General features: G+C 46.2%; 1 protein-coding gene across 2 annotated transcripts in view; it reads right to left on the reverse strand.

Moving 5' to 3' along the window:
- Window positions 1-307: 307 nt before the first annotated feature.
- LOC125719984 (bifunctional heparan sulfate N-deacetylase/N-sulfotransferase 1-like) overlaps window positions 308-19,214 on the reverse strand; it is a 48,200-nt gene continuing 29,293 nt past the window's right edge. For both annotated transcript variants that reach the window (XM_048994907.1, XM_048994908.1), the window contains exons 2-15: window positions 17,085-18,009; window positions 13,413-13,895; window positions 12,508-12,595; window positions 11,668-11,822; window positions 11,308-11,493; window positions 10,342-10,470; window positions 9,967-10,149; window positions 8,912-9,008; window positions 8,545-8,668; window positions 6,098-6,272; window positions 5,840-6,010; window positions 5,631-5,740; window positions 4,798-4,900; window positions 308-3,600 (exon numbers count right to left, since the gene is read on the reverse strand). In XM_048994907.1, coding sequence (XP_048850864.1) covers window positions 3,481-3,600; window positions 4,798-4,900; window positions 5,631-5,740; window positions 5,840-6,010; window positions 6,098-6,272; window positions 8,545-8,668; window positions 8,912-9,008; window positions 9,967-10,149; window positions 10,342-10,470; window positions 11,308-11,493; window positions 11,668-11,822; window positions 12,508-12,595; window positions 13,413-13,895; window positions 17,085-17,660 — 2,700 coding nt within the window. In that variant the 5' untranslated portion in view covers window positions 17,661-18,009 and the 3' untranslated portion in view covers window positions 308-3,480. The remainder of the gene's footprint in view (window positions 3,601-4,797; window positions 4,901-5,630; window positions 5,741-5,839; window positions 6,011-6,097; window positions 6,273-8,544; window positions 8,669-8,911; window positions 9,009-9,966; window positions 10,150-10,341; window positions 10,471-11,307; window positions 11,494-11,667; window positions 11,823-12,507; window positions 12,596-13,412; window positions 13,896-17,084; window positions 18,010-19,214) is intronic.

A 19,214-nucleotide genomic window follows, 5' to 3' on the forward strand; every position in this document is an offset into this window, starting at 1 on the left:
GAAAAAAACTCACACTGGACTAGTGTGGTGCTAAGGTATCACCCATCGCACGGCTGCACACAGGTTCTCATCCCTGAGGTGGTCTGTCGTGTGGTGGGTGTGGTGACACACTGTAAACAGTGCATACTGCTTACCTTACCTTAAAGGCTGCATGTTCCAGTTGTCAGTGAAGGTGAATTAGTCAATGCGCTGTGTGTTTTATTTGCGCTACACAGTCTAGATTAAATAACAGCTATCCATGACAGTGCGGAATGTAAGTATGCTCATTTCACCACCTGTACAAGTGTCCGAATAAAAAAATGACAAATTAACTTAGACAGCGGTTTTTATTTGTAAATTAAGTCCACAAAAATATTAGCTACACAATAGAAATATTAACAACAATTATAGTATGTATGTACAGTTCATTTATTATTCCAGTGACTTAGTGTTATCATTACTGTTCTTTATCAGACTGCAGTCTGGGTGAATGCAGTACAGGCACTGCGAAACTCACTGACTCCTTGAGTACAGCCGGGACAGAGAAACGCCAGTTATATTTTGAGATTTAATTCCAAAAGAGTCATTTTCATTACATTTTTTTTCAGGTGTGGTATAAATTTAGTCGTTTCTCTGGCCATGTGCTTTTGTCATAGTCCACTGTGCTCTCAGTTTTGAAAACTTAAAAACGGGATAAAGGATGTTATGGAAGTTAAATTCCTAACTTTATTTCACAGTACGGGGCTAATTTATGTTTATTATAACAATACAAAAGTCCAAGTGAAAAAAAAAAGTTCAGTTATGGCCACTTTTAAACCTCACTGGTTATGTTAGGAATTTCTTCCGATCATTTACATCTCACACCCACTCATTTCTGTAAACATGCATCTCTGGTGTCACCAAGCAGGGTTTGTGCTTTTAGAGCTTACGAGTGAACATGTCTGCTACCAGTGACAGAAGTGATGGTGTGATGCTTGGCATGAGAACTGAGAAATGGTCTGAAATAAAAAAGCCTGTTGCCATGATCGTCATACCGTCCCTGGACAAGAAACCCAAACTCTCCACTCAGTTGTGGAAAGACAACACAGGAAATTGCTTGAGCATTGCTTTCATATGTTTGAGGAAATGCAGGAAGGTTTATCTCTTGTAGTGTTTTGTGTGGACTAGTGCATTGTTAATTATATGCATTGTTAATTATAATAGTTAATAATGTCTGACAGGCTTGACATGTGCTATTATGTCTATTTTCTGAATGTATAAAAACCACAATTTCTCCTTATGTCTCGCAGCCCGTGGAGATGCTGGTGCTCCATCATCCCTGCTGTTCTTTCATGCCACCCCCTGTGGGATTTGCTTTATAGGATCTCAGGAGGAACAATTCATTCCTCATTGACTAAAGGCTTCTAAAAAAAAAAGACAAGATTTGATTACATTCATCAAGCTTCAGACGAGGAATAAACTTCATGAAGAGAAGCAAGCAGTTTCATTTTACTTTTTCGGTAAACAAAATGTCAGGGAGTAAAGACAATTTGAAGGTAGAACAAAGATTTACAATCATCAATACTCGCTACATTCTTTATGTCTCGGGCCTAAATCACTCTGGGCTGGGTCACCTCATCATTCACACAGTTTTAAGGAAGAATCCCACAATCCCCTGCTCTGTGACTAACAATGCATCTGATTTATTAGTCCATTGGACGACAGACCATCTATTCTATTAGACCATCTAATATCTTTTCATTTATTTAAATGATACTGATTACGTAAAGCATATTTCCCTTTTGCATAGATCATCTATATTCCACTGTTTAATCATCTCTGATTTTTCGCAACAATGTAGTGGTACCACTTTTGAACTATAGGCCTTGTAAACTAAATAGCTAAATAAAAGTGCCTGTTTACTGTGCAAGCAAATCCATTAGAGGACAATTAGAACTTAATCATGTTAAGAATGGATGCGATGCTGTTTGTCGGCCATTAAACGTGGGTTATTTTCATCCTTCCGCGGAGAAAAACGTTAAAGCTCTCCCCAACTGCTCCCAATCAGGGCAGCTGGATAGGGCAGCCGGCCGGGCTGAGTCAGATCACTTAACGGAGTGATGCTGAACGAAATGTAGGTAAATAAATGCCCAGGTGCTCAGCTACACAGAAGATCCAGGGCACCACCACATTCTGAAAATGCAAAGCTCCAAAATCCAGGAGAATGTCCCCAAATTGGCGAGGAGCGATCGGATTCCCCCTATATCCGCCATGTGGGCCCCATGACAGTGACAACGTGGTTTCCCAGATGAGCTTTGTGCAGTCGTCTCATGGTGAGTTTCAGTAGACTGAGATCCCACATCTTACACTATGGCTGTGACCACTGGGCCTGAATTACTGACAGTGCAGAGAAGTTAAGGCAACTTCAGGTTTTAAAATGCGCATCCAAGGTCACCGCAAAATGCGGTGTGTGGGGTTTCCCATCACCATCTAAGCTGTTTCTCTATAGCACTGCCATTTACTATGAACTCCTCTCTCTGTATTTAATAGTCCGTCAAGTCCAGATCAAAGGAGCCATTACAGCTATACCAGATTCTGCTTCAGTATCTGAATGCTCATGGGAGTTTTACTTGCATGAAAATTCTGAGGGCAGAACGAAAACTGATTGGTTCAGAGAGATAGCCAATCAGATTGTAGAGGAGGCGGGACTAACTAATCAGATGTCTCGGTCCCGCCTTATCTAGTTGCTTGGTTCTGCCTCCACTATAATCTGATTGGTTACCTCTCTGAACTAATCGGTTTTCATTCACCTCAGCACATTTGTGTGTAAGTAAAACTCTGCACAAGTACGGGTAAAAACAAACCCAGCATATATACATTTTTTTTTTACATAAAGGTACATGAATATTATTCATTAAGTAGTTGCAATCCACAAATAAAATGAAACAACTTTGATAGTAACAGAGTCACAGTCATTTACAGAAAACTGGAATGAGCTCCTCCACCTGGTACTTGTAAGTGTGTTACTGCTTATATAGTTAGGGGCTGGAGTGGCCTTGGGCTGATCTATATGCATGTGCATGTTTGCCTCTCTGCCTGGTGGAAATGAGTGGAAGGAATATTGTTGTCACTGTTAAGAAATATAAATATCATGTATGTAATCCAGCTCACTGTACAGCCCACTCTGTGCTACCTGCCCATGCCACTGTGGGTCCTTGTTTTGTTTTGGGGTGGGGGGGGTGGGGGGGGGGGATTTGGCATTCTTTCCAAAGCCCCATCCAGAATCCCAGTGGACCATGCGTCTCTCCCCTTCCGGGTTCTCCCTCCCGGGTTCTCCCTCCCGGAGCCACAGCAAACCCAGAGTCACCGGCAGCCTCGCGTGGGCCCCATGACAGCGTCTCCCCGCCTCCTCGTCCGCGTGCCACGGCGCGTTGGCTCCGGGCTCCAAGGGAGATCGCATCCCCGGCCTCCTGCTGCTCTCCGCCGAGCCGCCCTCTCTTCCGGCCATCGGGAGCCGCCCCGCTACCTGCCGTTGACCAGCTCCTCGCGGAGCCAGCTGGGCAGAGCCTGACCCGTCCTGTAGAGCAGCTTAGAAAGCTCGATGTTGTGCTCCCTGTAGTATTCCGTCAGGAAGGACCGCGACTTCAGGGCAGAGAGAACAGAGCGATTAACGCTCCCAAACCGCACAGGCCGAGGAACGAACAGCAGAGCGAGAAACTCTCTGGTCGTACACATTACCTCTTAGTAGACAGAAGGAACATCGCTAGAGGTTTATGAAGAGGGGGGGCTAAGCTTTTACCAGGGGGGTCTGATTTTAATGAAAATGAATGAGGACACACTGTTTACACTATAGTTCCCCAGGTGAAGAAATGGATCTGTTCTCTAAGTCTAATTCGTAGCTAAGTCTGAAAAATACCAATACGCTGCATAATAATTACAGTAATAACAAAAGTAACAACATACAGAACTGTACTGCACCTTGAGCCGACAAGCTGCTGAAGCCGCGCGATGTTTTCACAAAATAGCGTATATGTTCGTTATTACGAACCATCATATTTAAGCTGATTTTTTAATATAATAGGCTATATGGCAGTTCGTTCGTAAGTACGAGTTGCCCGTAAGTCAGATGTTCTTAACGCAGGGACTGCCTGTAACTAGTATACATTTATCTAGGGGGGTAAAGCCCCCCTAATACAGCCCCAATGACACCTCTGGCAGACACTGAGACGCGCTGCATTGTTCAGAGACAATTTCACACGTTTCGACCGCAAGTGTCAGGCAGCGTGTTCATTTAAAACAAAGTAGGAAAAAAATACATTGCAGTATTAAAGATGTATTAAAGAAAGGACTTGAAACCTTGTTACATCACACATACCCCCCCCATCCCTAATCCCGGGGAATATGTAACACTCTGAAGTGGCCTCCCTGTTAATTAGCTCTGATATCCCTGCCAAGCAGTGTAATGTCAAGGGCACGACCACGCTGTCTGGCCCTTCTACACTGTGCTCTAACAGCACAGATGATACACTGGTGGATGAAACAGGGTGCACATGGTCTCGATACATCACCTGTGCTTCCTACAGTTACTTGCATTACTTGTATTAGTTGTTACTCATGAGTCAGTCCAGTGCAAGGCATAGAATAACACTTGTTATTAAGTAGGTTTCTATGTGATATTAAAATCTATTTCCGTAATTCAAACTATTACAGCTTCGTTTAGCTATTTTTTAAGAACCTAATATATTTTTAAGAGACTCAAGATGATATATTAAAGAGAATTTCCACTCGGTTCCTCAGGAGGGGTATTTGTGGACCAGAGGCAGAGTGGTCCTGACTTACATCGGAGTCCATGTCTGGATACTTCCTGCCTTTACTTTTTCCCAAGCACTTAGTCTTGCCTCCATCTAGCAGCTGACACCAGAATCCCTTCTTGGGATCAAATCTGAGAAGGGAATGAAGAGAAGAAGAAAGCATTTCTTTTGGTGCGAGATCTGACAGGAGACGATAGCCGGGATGTCCTCTGAACGCCCGCCGCAGAGGTGATCAATAGACGATTAGGTAGATGTTTAGTTATGTGGTCAAGATCCACCTGGCAGAAGGATTTAGCTTCCAATCGCTTTGGAAAATCCCATGACGGCTGCACATGCTGTTTGTCAACCGCTCCATATCTAGCTTACAAAGTACTTCCAGGAGAAGAAAAACTCCATCAGACTGAGGTACCTCAAGCAAACTGTCTTTGTCCTAAGGCAGCATGTGAGAGAATTATGGATTATGGAGCTTCCATTGCGGATAATCTTAAATAAGATTAAAAGCATTTATGTGTACTTTGGGTCTGATTTCCACTGGGTTAAAACACCGATACCTTTTTAATGGTCTGTCTTGCGCTTGCCACTGTCAGCTGTTTTTACAAACCGAAACCTTCCCAGAACTATTGAATATTTCAGTAGTTCTTGGGTTTATAAACAGTTTTTTTTTTAAAACAGAGCAGCTAAAGCAGCCACTGGAGATTGTGGATGGGAAAAATTAGCTTGTAAGTGCCTATAAGTGCTGGTCCTGAGCAAGTTCTGAATTCGGTGTCATAATTGGTGAAGATCAGAATTTCTGCTACAAGAACTTGTGGTCAGGGACTCATCGCTTTGGATAAGTTCTACCCAGAGCAGGTCGGTACTCACGTCAGAATCTTGTGGTAATTTACAGTGTTCGCCAGACCGAGAAACTTCTGGATTTTATCCATCATGGATGCAGGCTCACTTCTCAGCCTTTGGCCATCAAGAACCATGATCTGAAGAGAGAGAGAAGACCGGCCACGTGTAAGTCACTGTAAGAGGCAATTAATTCAATGCACGTGGCCTTCAGACCTCGACCACATGGAGACAGTCACCTGACTGGGATGGTAGTGGTTGGACCAGCGCTCCAGATGCGTGGCGTACCAGCCGGGAACCAAGCAGCGGTTCTGCAGGATGCGCAGTTTGAGTGGGGCATGGCGAGCTGCCGTGATGACTTCGTGGAAGGTGTACTTCAAGGCTGCTGGATCGCCGTGCGCCCGTTGGTGCTGTCAGGGGACCGGGGAGACCGTTGGTGTTACCGGAGATGCCAGAGGAACTCGCTTCTGCATTTCAGCTGGTGACTACCTGCGTACCTGGTACCAGGAATAGGCCCGGTCTGCTGGGCTGATGAGGATGGTGATGATTTTGGCCTTGGGTAGCAGGGCCGCCGCCCGCCTCGGCGTCACCTCCGAGTCAAAGTAGTTTGCGCTCTTCTCAAAGTAGAAGTCGGAGCTGGTGTTAGAAGGCAGCGGAAAGTGTTCCATGTACCTGCAGGGGGCGGTCAAGGGCACCGATCAAGTTACAGCACCTGCCAAAATTGTCTAGCTTAAGTGTTTAGTCAGGCCTCCAGAATTAGCGTCAGTACTGTAACTGGACTTAGGCACTGTGTCAATCTTATATTGTGCTACTAGAAAGTCTCGAGACGCCTGCTTATTGCAAATCTATTGCTTTTACACTGAAGAACATTACTTTATTCATTTGTTTACATATATATATATATATATATATATATATATATATATATATATATATATATATATATATATATATATATATATATATGCAGATATGTTAAACATTGCTTGGTGATAGACTTTTGTTAAATTTGCAACATTATTACAGAAGTAAACAAGCCCCTTAACACTTTCTGTGAGCAATGTGTCTTTCTGTCTCATTATTTGTGCATGGTGTGTAGGTTTATGACATGGGTATCTCTGCCCATGTCTAGCGGTCATGGGTTCGAATCCCGTGACTAGCAGAGTAAATGACACTGAGAGTAACGCAGCCTGTATGCTCTACGGGTGCTGGAGGCTGGCTGGCATGTTTTCCTCACTTGGATGCCACAATGACAGACACAAGCCTCTGTTGAACAAGTGAATTATGGCAAGCCGTTTTAACATTTAATCTGGTCACACTCCTATCCGTAATTACATTTTAGATATTCACAATAGCTTTTCTCCTAGTCAAAATTGTATTCTTACTAGTCAAAAAGAGCATTTCAGATATCCACAATGGCATTTTTCCTATCCACAATGGATATTCGAAATTACATTATGGATATCCAAAATGGTGGTATCCTTTCGGATATCTGAAATTAAAATTATGACGAGTAACAATTGGATTGTAGATACCTGAAATGGGAGTTTTTCCTAGTGAGAAATGAATTGCAGATATCCAGAATGAACATTCTGGAAATCTGAAATATAATAGTGGATATCTGAAATTAAAAGCCCAATAGACACGAATGGCAAACGTGACGTAATTTCTCCTAGGAAGAATGACGTTGTGGATATCTGAAATGCTGGAAGGAAATGATGGAAATGCTGGAATTAGGAAGAACTGAATTAGCGATATCTGCAATACATATCCAGTCTAGCGATTAAATATTAAAACGGATTGGCATAAGTGAATGGCAATAAGGAGGGTGTTTGATGCTGAGAGATGTAGGCTGAATCGGAGAAAAAACCTTAGAAAAGAAAACTAAATCTGGAGCATTACAGAGATCCGGCTCTGACGGCGGATCGACACCATAATAACCGAGATAATCCGGACGCTCTGCGATCGCAGACTATTTTAATATAATCCCGGGAATCAGAGAGAGAGGAGACGGGCGCCTGAGGACCGGCGGCTCGCGATGCCTCCGCCAAGCGTGTCGCGCGCCGCGAGCTCGCGGTCACACGACGCGTGACTAACGCACTGGACGGGAAAACGAGACGCGCGAGACCGAGCGGCTGCCGACGCCCGCGCGCGGCGAGTCCCGAACCGTATAAAGCGCGCGAGACACCATCAGTCAATGAAATTAAGCGAAAATCCCCGCAGTCTGGCAGCTGCGTGCCATTAGTCAGCCTTGTCACCTAATTTAATATGAAATTGCATTTCCTGCATTTAATTGCGAGTCCTGTCATAACTTGTGACTTACGTCACTCGTCAAAATGCAGGTAGCTCATGCTGCTTACAAATGTAAGGAATGCAGTGTTTAACTTCATCAGTGCGTATTTACACCTATGAGCTTCAAACAGCTAATTTGACATCTTTTAATTGTTGGAAGCTGATGGAAGTTTTAATTCATTCCATGCGTGTTTACTCGGAAGCCGATTAGCCCTCTCCTCTTTATGGAGTAAAACTGCCTCAAACATCACCAAGATAAGCAGTAAACAGCACTAATAAAGTGCAGAGAGCACACAACAGCCAGTGCTACATTTAGATAAGAGAGTACCGAGATTACGCTGGAGTTCGTACGGATGTTTGAGCATTGGCACTCTGCATTATGGGGAACGACTGTAACGATTCACTGGCTGCCTGTAATATCAGAATAACCATCCCGATCACAAATCATAGGGTATTTATATCCCACTGGATGTAACGGTGTTTCTAAGTTATTCATTATGTGTGTGTGAGAGAGGGCCAGTCCTCTGTGGCTGTCTGGCCCTCCTTCAGGGAGTTCCCCTGCCTTCAGCTTCCTGGGATAAGATGCAGCGTCACTGTTACCCAGTACGGGGATGGTTGGATGGATGGAATGTCAAATGACAGAAAAACACACCAGTCGATTCCTTTATGGTAGTTGTGGCCATTGAAGAACTGGATCTCCTCAAAGGTCTCCTTGCTGGGGTAGTTGCTGGTCATGTCAGGGTGCATAGCCAGAAAGAGGTACAGAGCAGTGGTGCCTGTGGGAAAAGGTGAAAGGAAAGAAATGAAGGAAAGGAAGAATTTTAGAAATCTGCCACTAAGCGTACATGGTTGGTGTGATGTATGAATCGTGCTACCTATGAAGATTCATAATGTAATAGTTGCTGATTCGAAGTAACGGTTTGGGCTGTGATGAAACTTCAGGTCACATGACACGGCAGTGACAGGCCTCAGTCCTGAGAGCGCGGTGGGGGGGGGGGGGGGGGGTAACCCTTCCTGACCTGTTTTCTGGGGTCCGATGATGAGCAGCTTTGGGAATCGGTCACACGTCTTCTCTTTGGACCAGATGTCTTTGTGCCTTTTGTCCTCACAGGGATCCTGTAGGAAAGAGCTGGCAGGGTTAGAGATGGAAGCCATCAGTGTTGGATTTCAGCCCCTGAAATCATGCTTCCCAGCAGACGTTGTTTGAGAACAAATACCTCAGTGCTCTAGAGGACACAAACATGAAGATAAAGTAACTGTATTACTCCTTAAATCACAACATGGTCACAGGAAGCAGGCAATAGACTGAAAACACTGGAAATTTACTTGCGTGTTTTATAGTTTAATCCTAGTTGGAATTTCTAATAATTTGAAATTTCATACAGTTATAAATGTCTTACATTTATCACAATTTACACTGAATCCAACCTAAACAGCCCTCAATATCAGACGTCCTCTGAGGGTAATCAAAAAAGGACATTACTACACTGGTTAGATGCAGTGTTACAGGCTTTGCAAATTATGGGGACAATACAGAACGTTCTTGTCCTTTACATCGAGACTAAATGATGAAATCTTCTGCCTGTGCGAGCCCACCATCTGCTGCCTGATAAACAGCATTCCAGGTTAATATGGTGTGATCAGGCTGTCTGATTAATACAGTGATATTAACCGACTGAAGTTACGTAACGCAGCAAAACATCACGCCTGTTCCTCTGCCGTACAGATGTCTCCCTGATTTTATTCCATCTGAGAAATATACTGTGCAACTGGCTTTGAGAGACTACTAAGTACTGTAAATAAAAAAAAAATACATTTTGTCTTAATGTAAAAGCTATGCAAAAGATGGAAGCCCATTAATGGGAACAACTTTACTACCAAGACACATACAGAAGGTAAGATGGGTCCCAATCTACTCAAACAGGCAAGAATTCATCTGAAAACAACAACAACCTTTTCCCACTCAGCAGGCTGCTCTCCAGACAAAGCGGACTGGTTTGACCTTTGGCCGGTAAAGAAAAAAATGTAATTTTTTTTTTTTAATCAAGCAATCGTCGTTCTCAGTGACTCTCACCTGCCAGATGGGGTCTCTCTCCTGCGGAAAGATCTGGAAGTACCTCTGTGCCAGCGGCACAGGTGGTAGAGTCTGCAGCTTCAGGTTGCTCCAGGTCTGGATGAACTTCACCAGGTTCTTGAAGGTGTACAGGCCCAGCCGGTCGTTCCCGTAATTCGACAGGTGGGTCATAAAGACGCTGATCTGTGATTGCAGTCAGAGACACCCTTGATTCACCGCCGTTAAGATTCTTACTAATTATGTGAGATCCAGGGTCATTTTACTATCTAATAATCAATCTTTTTTCATTCATCTTCCACACTGTTGCTTCATAACCATTTAGTGCTTTGTGCGCGAGTAGCAATGTGTTCCAAACGCAGGTACTGTACCACTCACGGGGTTGAGCAGGATGGTGAGGAAAAGCTCGCCACCATTAATCAGCCGGTCCAGCTCCTTTGGCCCCCCCGGATACTCGTTGTGGAAAATGGTGTGGGTGAAGAGGCCACATGTCTGCCTGGGTAGCACCTGCAGAACGGGGGGGGGGCACCAAACCTTACGGGAAGCAGTGCTAACAAGTCTCACAAAGACCAAGAAACACGCAACACTCAGAAAGTGCCGCCCAAACACTTAGGATCTCCGAACACACCCGCAAAGCGACATGCCTTGCATCTGCAGTCCCTTCTCCCATTTTTCTCTCCAGCTGCCTCATCTCTTAGACCGCCACACCTGCTCAATCTTCGCCCCACGACGGCTCGCACCACTCAGGACTTTGATGTTAGCAGATATGTGAGCTTAGAACATCAGGAGTGGATTCCCACATCCCCGCTTTCGATCGCACGGCAGATACTGTACGTCGGCCCAGGATATGCGGTCTTTATTACAGAGATGCGATCTATGGAGGTCTGAGAGAAAAGCTGAACGCTGTCTGCAGAGTGACGTTTGGGGGCTCTGGGGCTGTATGCGAGGCTGCTGAGAAATCTGCAAGCCTGTCTGAACTGCGCTTTGCACGGCTGTTTGAGTAAAACCGCCTGATGATCAGATGTTTAAAAAGCTTCACCCCCTACATTCTGTTGGTAAATGGTTGCAGGTAAAAATGCTGTTTTAAAAACAATTCTATGTCCCAGAAAGTCCCACTACTGTTTGTCTAAACATGTGAACTGGTCACTCCTGGCCTTATTATAGAAACACAAGAATGACATTTCAATCATCAGGCTTCACTTGTTCAGTCAAGGTTATGATTTGAAACAACATATCAACATATGGAATAAATGAGTTTGCAGCCGCTGGTCGATACAGGCTGGTAATAATTCTTCTTCGTGGCTAATTCTGCGGGATTCGCGCAGAGAGGCTCGGCTTCCTTACGCTGATGCCTCTGTGGATGAAACCGCGGCGGAAGCGTGCAGGCTTGAGGTGGGGGTACTCCTCCGTGCTGGTCACCCGGATACCCCACACCTTCTTCCACGCGTCATACAGCTGCACGTGAACAGGGTACACCCCCGAGTGGTGGGGGGCCACAGCGTAGCCCATGTTGGTGGGGATGCCGTGCTCCTATGGGGGGGGGTACAGGAATACGATGTGAACCTATGCCACACTCCCTCGGCGTTGATTATTTTGTAGAACGACAGTATTTTTCCCAGCAGGAAGTTCGAACAAGCTTGGAGGACACTGATTGGCTGAGGGCGCCCTCGCCCCGCCCCCCAGCCCAGAGACACGCCCACTTACTGTGGCAAACCTCTTATTGAGTAGCATCTGCTCAGCCAGCACGGTCTGGTTGTGAAAGAGGTGTGGCTGCATGTGGCTCCACATGTGCGGGAACCACCAGAACTGGCCGGCGTAGGACAGCAGCAGGTCGTCCCCCAGGTCCTCCTCCTGGGTGCCTGGGTGACACCATGCACCACACACACAGAAGCGGGTAACGCCGTCATATCATACACACATACATGGCTGTTGCTCACTTTACATGTTATTCCCAACAGCTGTAGGTATCTGATCTGTGATCTGTGACGTGTAGAGAAGTAATCAGACTTCATTACACATTTGCGCTCAAATATTACTAATTATGCGACATCGGAAATCATGGTATGGCCTTATATATACAATGTTCTCACGTTCATTATTCTTCCGCGTGTTGAACCATCAGATGTTCCAAACGTCCAGCAGAAGACACCGCACTCTGCCCCAAACACAGACACTCTAAAGGGACTCGAAACTGGCAGGCAGGGGGATTGTCTCAGCTATTAGAGAACCTTCTCAAAACTTCACCCAAGGTCATGTGACGGTAGAGAACGTTCTTATTGCACGTCAACGCCGTAACATTATTACCTTAACACCCTTTTAACGCAATTGATGTCGAAAAATAGTTTAGAAAAGTGATCTAAGTGGAAACGTGCATTCCAGCCTCGAACCCACGACCGCTGACGCTTCCTTTGTTTCTACATTATTAGTCATAGCTGTAGTAGAACGTCTGGAAAACTGGCCGCTTGGAGTTTTTCCGTACCTTAATTGTAACGTATAATACGAATCGTAATACGAAAGCGGTTCCCAGACAGCCCCGTCACTCACCGGCATGGAAGAACTTCCCTGAGTAGCCCAGATTGAAGGTGAAATTAGGCACGTGATCCCGGAGGTCATTTTGGGTCTGAAGTAGGGCCTTTAGGGATGGGTGTGGGGGAGCAGGGGGCAAAGGGTCAGTGACATCATACAAAGAGACACTTACACCATTCCTGTGTAGCTGAGGTAACAAATCCCCTGTCCCCAGTGGCATCTATTTCTGTTCATTTTCACCTGAACATGAAGCCCTGTTCTCTCTCCCCCCGTCTTGATTTTCAGTTCCTTTCATGAGTCATGTTTAACGGCGGTCGTCTGTCGTCGGATATTTTTTTTTGTTTTTTTTTTCCTGTTCTATTCCCATCCTCCTGAATTATTAGCGTCAGGTTGTTAAAAATCAAAAGCGGAAGGAAAGTTTTGTGCCTCTGAAATATTCATTCTCTCCGGGTTGGTGTAAAATCCTGTTGAGCAGCAGCTCGGGGAAAAGAAAGTTTAGAGTGAGCTTGAAACTCCGCTGATTTTGCTGACAGGTAATTCTACCAGTCGAGACAACTGTTGATCAAAAGATATATATATATATATATATATATATATATATATATAGTGAACAGGTTTTCTGTGTCCCTGTTCGGCATGAACGAACATGCGTCTCTTCTCAAGAGACTCAAAGTGATGGATCAGAGGAAGACCAGTACTGTCGCCTGTTCCATTTCTGTCCAACTCATACTGGCCTCAACTACTTAATCACATCGTTATACTCAGTTAATTAGTTGTGTTGTCGTGGTAATCCACCACAGGCATTTGTAATGGAGTCTGCTATTGAGAGATAGCAGTATAAATCTGTTCTGTTGCAATAGTGACTCTGGAACCACATTTGATTGCATTGACTTGACGGCAGCAACGTATCGGCGAACGTATACCTCAACGTCGGACACCTTCATGCGCGTGCCCTCCTTGCCCACGAAGATGTCGTCGATATCCACCAGCAGGTAGCGGTCGAGAGACAGCGACAGACTCTTCCCCGTCAGGAAGGACACGGCATCCACGAAGACCAGCTTGTGCAGCCAGAAGTTGAGACTATTGCCGAAGAGGACGCGCTGGATGCCGTCATGGAGGCCCAGGTCCTGCACCACGGTGGCGTGCAGGGTGGGGTTCGCACCCACCCCCGGGGGGGACTCCGGTGACTTGGCCCGGGCCACCAGCACTGGCTCGTAGGTAGAGTGGTTGGACTGGAAGACGGTCCAGTCGTCGCCCGGCAATTGTCCGCGCTCAGCGGCCCTGGCCTTGGTGATGTAGAGCAGGGGTGACTTGGGGTTGACGCTGCAGTCGCTCAGGCCCAGGTTCGAGTGCAGGAAGAGAGGAAAGCCCTTCAGCTGGGCACTCAGCAGGCTGTTCTCATTGGCCTGGAGCAAAGGAGGCGGGGACAGCGTTCCTTCATACATTGGCCAGATGAAAAGCCATACCATTACCATAAAGCATCAGTGAAGGTGTTGTACTAGGGCTGCAACCAACGAATATTATCATATTCGAATATTCAGCTGATTTTTCCCTGCCTCGATTATTTGAAAATGTTCCGATGCTTTGTGGCTTCTTGGGCTAGTAACTGTCGTGTGCTGCCTGCATGAAAAGTCATACTGGCGCCATGCTCAAAATATGACTGCGCAAGTATTTTACAGGTATTTACCAGTTATTCTAATGCATATTTTTCTTCTCAAATCACCTGAAATACACCTACTTACAAATATCTCGATTATTCGGAACAACGCTGTGCAGTGCCCAGGGGTCCAAAGCACTGCACCACGCGGCGTATCTCCTACTCCTGCTCATCTACAGTCTGCACCCAGCTTCCGGATCGATAGGTGTTAAACCGCGCGCTGCCCTGCACAGCCCGCTCCTGCTTCCATTCCAGTGACAGTCACACTGCCAGCCTTTCAGACCTAGTGAATCGCGACGCTGAGAAAACGGAGGGGCAGAGTGCAGAAATCAGGGGAAGGGAGCTCAGCCATCGGGACGCGTGCAATGGGGGGCAGGAAGGCATTTCGCCCGTGGCAGATTATTTTTATTCCTTCCTTTTTTTATTACTTGCATTGGCAAAACGTTAAAATGATGCTGAAGATCATGCATATCAATCCCAGCCAGGGTAGCTGGGGGAGGAGGCAGCCTGTCCCAGGCAAGCAGAGGGCTCTAAGCCGGGGGTGACCGAGGACGGGATTCTCGTCCATCGCAGGGCGCGAGGGGGTGAGGGGGTGAGGGCGTGAGGGGGGCCTGAAAGGGAAACATGACGGACATCTGCATTCCACTGAATGCACAAAATTTTCGCGCCGATTATGGCCACGATTCCGGTATATCCACGCACATTTGGGAAGTCTGCAGTACGTGAATTACGACTGACATTCGTAGGGGGTGGTGGTGGAGGGCTACTGGCACCCAAGTGCACATGCACTTTTAGCAGTGCCATCGGAAGGAGTCTCACTACTGGGGGGGACCGAGTTTGCCCAGGCAGCGGAGATGGACATTATGACGATGGGCACGCAAGCGATGGCCATGTTGAGTAAGGACACAATGAAACATTTCATCATTTTAAATAAAACACTAGTTAGGGTACACTTTCACAAAAGATATAAAAATACACGATGAATATGATAAAATGATTTGGTCTATCGCAGGACTACAACCTTCGTCAGGTATTTATGTTTCATTGTTTCATGCGGAACGCTGCATGCACAGCAAATTGTAACTCGCAGATTTATAATGAAGGATAAGTAACGAGCTCTTATTTATTTATTGGGGGGGGGGGTCACCCTGTCTTCCCTATTTCTGATACCCCTGCACTTCAGAGACACCGCTTAGCCTAACTGCCTATCCTTGGACTGGGGGGGGGGGAGGAGGTGACAATTGCGGAGGGAACGACTCAAGAGGGTGAACGTCAAAAGAGTACAGAACGTTTGCCGCAGCGTTAAAGGGAGTGTTTAGCAGCAACTGTCCAGCTCTCTGAAGTGTACAACTTGACTTGTTTAAAGTTAGAGAATCAAAGCAGGTGACTGTTTGTATGTTTGCAGGTGTATGTTCAACGCATTTCCAGGGCGCCATTGAAATTGCCCCCCTCCCTCCTCCAGTTCTCACACCATCCCAACCATCTATTGACATGGATGAAATGAGAAATAAGCTGGAGAAGACAGAATTTTGGGGACTGAATGATGATTGGCCGGAAGCCATAAAGAGGTGATGATGATTGGCCAGGAACGATAAACAGATAACTGATGACTGGCCAGAAACCATAAACACATGACTAATGATTGGCCAGAAGCCACAAATAGAAAATCCGAGCCATATGACAGCTCTGAACCAATCCTGTGAATTAAATGTGAGGTCGATCGTTTGTCTGAATCTCATGTTCCTCATCAACACAACCTACAAAACAAACGAGCAAAGAGTGTAAGATGATGCAAAGAAGAGTTTAAGAGTCATAGTTTGGATCGTTTTTGTCTTTACTCTTCTGGGAACGATGATGTTGTGGTTCAGTAATCCTGACAACAGAACACATCCAGACATGACCGCACGACTGGCAATTATTGCATATAGACAAAGAGGTAAAAAATGCATGCAAACTCCCAGGGAATACAAATCATCTAATTTTATTGTACCGCTCTGCTTTTGCTCCATCAAAACCTGTCAAAGGGGTTGATCCATAAATAATGGCCTGTGAGAGAAGTTACAAGCTAAAGAGCAACGAAATCCTTGCTGTGTTCTGAGATGACATAAGCGGCCAAGAACCACAGAATGCGGTGCGTCGAATCCACGGGCAAATGGCAATAAAACTCAGATGTCCCACTGGAAAAATATCAAACAGTTCACAAGCGGAGTTATTCTCCGAGAATAATCTAATTTATCTGCGGGATTTCCATCTCGAGCGATCGCGCTTGGCTCCTTGCTTTTAATCACCCCATTACTTTGAGCTTAAGGAATCTTGCTAAGTCTCATCAGACCTCGACAGCATGATCCAGCGGTAGATATAACCACACTCATCCTCGTATTAATTCTCTTGGGTTTACGCTCTCTCTAGAAGCAGCAGAGCTTGGAGAACACAGCTGAAGAGCCGTCTTTGTTCTCCAGACTGAGAGAGTGCAGAGCGAGACGGAGAACAGCCTGGGAATGTTTAAGGTTGGCCTGCACAGGGCCTACAGGCCAGATTAACTGATAGGGCTGAACAAAGGAGGGTCTAATTTGACAGATCAGAGCCTGACCGCAGTGCTATTCTCATCTTACATCATCTGGAGTGTCAATCCCAACTTCAGATCACCGTTACAGCGTACAGTACGGTCTAACATGGACCAACTCCCCTTCTACTTATTCCTGTGGATAACGACAAAAAATTCTCTCCCCGGAGACATTTTACTTACTTTTTCAGCAGACACTTTAACCCAAAGAAAGCAGGGACACACAGTCCTTGGACTAATTGTGGGTTAAGAACCTTGCTCAGGGGCCCAACAGTGACATCACTCTGCCAACCCTGGGATTTGAACTAATGACCTTCTGATCACAGGCACAGCATCCTAACCCACTGAGCCACATGCCCCAGAACAGCTCCTCACCTTGAAGAACCCGATGATGCCCACTCCATACTCCACGCAGTACTTGTCCAGGAGCTCGCGGTTCCAGGCGTCCAAGTTGACGTACTTGAGGATGTTCTCATAGACGACCAGCTTGAAGCGGCCACGGTCCTTATCTGTGAGGGTGGGCATGTCGCCCTTGCCGGGGGAGATCTCCATACGGTATTTAAAGCGACTGGACTCCAGGATGGCCACGATCTCCTGGCCCAGCTGGGAGTAAAGGCTTTCCACAAACACCAGCACGACGGGATCCGTGCGGGACGCGGTGGAGGGGACGACGGTCCTCAGGAGGGGCCGCCGCGAGGGGTTAACCCTGGAGCCATCGCAGTCGGACGGGCTCTCCGAACGCAGGTTCTCCACCGGCTCCAGGTCGCGCTTGCCGCCGTACAGGAAGTAGGCCGAGATGAAGACGCTGGCCGCGCAGAAGACGAAGAGCAAGAGCAGGCTGGTCTGCAGGCTGAGCTGGCGGAGGATCCGCCGCACGGGCCCGCAGATCAGCATCGTCTGGCCCGGCGCAGATTCACGGCACGCGAGACCGTAAAGAGCAATCACTTTCATACATAGGGGACCACAACGAAGAAACGCAAGACGAGCTTAAAAGTATGTCGCTTCACAGCGTGCCTCCTTCATGTCACCATCGCAGGAGGTTAGCGGGTCACGCTTGGGCAGATATCCTGTCCCAGAAAAGGCCATGGCCCCCATCACCACTGTCCCTGCCCTGAGGCCCTCCAGCTAGCCTGAGAGAGCCGGCTTCCCACGCCGCAGCACCGGGGGGTTCCACCGGTCGCGCGACTTGGCTGAGGGGCAGAGGCACCGTCTATGAGATGGATGTCCTCCAGCAGGTGTCGAGCAAAGGTGCTACTGCTGCAGGTCATTGCCGAAGCAGCCAATCAGCACGTCTGGGGGTCTGCAAGAGAAGGACACATGGCGCATTAATATGAGCAAAGAACAGACTGACAAACAAATCCTCAAATACCCTTATCATTGTGGCACTTCTTCTTATTACTATTATCATTGTTATTGTTGTTATCATTGTTATTATTGTTATTGTTGCTGTCATTGTTATTGTTCTTATTATTGTTGTCATTGTTATTGTTGTCATTGCTATTATTGTTATTGCTGTTGTCATTGTTATTGCTGTTGTCATTGTTATTGCTGTTGTCATTGTTATTATTATTATTGTCGCTATTATTGTTGTCATTGTTGTTGCTACAATAATTTTTATCCACGACAGCTTGAATTTTTGTCAGCTTATTAACCACTTTTGTGGTTGAATTTCACCTTGAAGTTACAGAGGATCTCTGAAAACCTGTGAGAGGCGTGGCATGACTACAGAATTACACAAAGATCGTTTCCTCCCAGGTGGAAATGCATCTCCTGTTTTCTTCAGATGTCTTTGAGCTACAGAAGAAAAAACACCAGATGAACAAGATACACCTGCGCACTATCTGCTAAAATGAATATAATTGGCTGAAGAAAATGAGAGGGTTGTCAAGGACAGGAGCTGTTTGTCAAGGACGAGGTTGTCCGTTAAAAGGCAGTACTGGTTACTGATTCCTATTGGCTTAGAAATAGTGAGTGACAGGCTGTAATCCCGCCTGCGGTGCTGCCGTGGCCCAGTTCCTTCCATCAGTACGGTGCCGTCCAATGAAGTTATCATACCCCAGCTGTTCCTTGCAAGCCCTGTGCCCAGCTTTCACATTTCATAGCCCCTCCTTTGACGTGTTGCCTAGTGACTTCTGTAAACATGTGGTCAATAAAACGGAATGAGCCTTCGGGGTTTAAATGAATCTGTAATGGTCCGTGTAACACAATTAATGTCTGAACTGAATGAAAACTTGTTCTGCTGTAAGAACAAAGTCAACACCATCACTCCCGCAGAACAGAGAGCGTAACCCCGCCAGAGAGCGTTATTTGTACACCCCCGGCTAAACTAGATGGCATTTCTATGAAAACGTGGCGAATTTCTGCCAAAAATGTATTTTCCGCATGAATCAATCACCCTATTGCTGCAGAGGTAAAGATAACAATAAGATATCACACTAGAGACATAATGTTTATAAACTCTTAGAAGAACAATTATTGCCCGGCGATGTGTCGTTCCCTGTCTTG

This window comes from Brienomyrus brachyistius, chromosome 24, assembly GCF_023856365.1.
Source record: "Brienomyrus brachyistius isolate T26 chromosome 24, BBRACH_0.4, whole genome shotgun sequence".
Taxonomy (NCBI): domain Eukaryota; kingdom Metazoa; phylum Chordata; class Actinopteri; order Osteoglossiformes; family Mormyridae; genus Brienomyrus; species Brienomyrus brachyistius.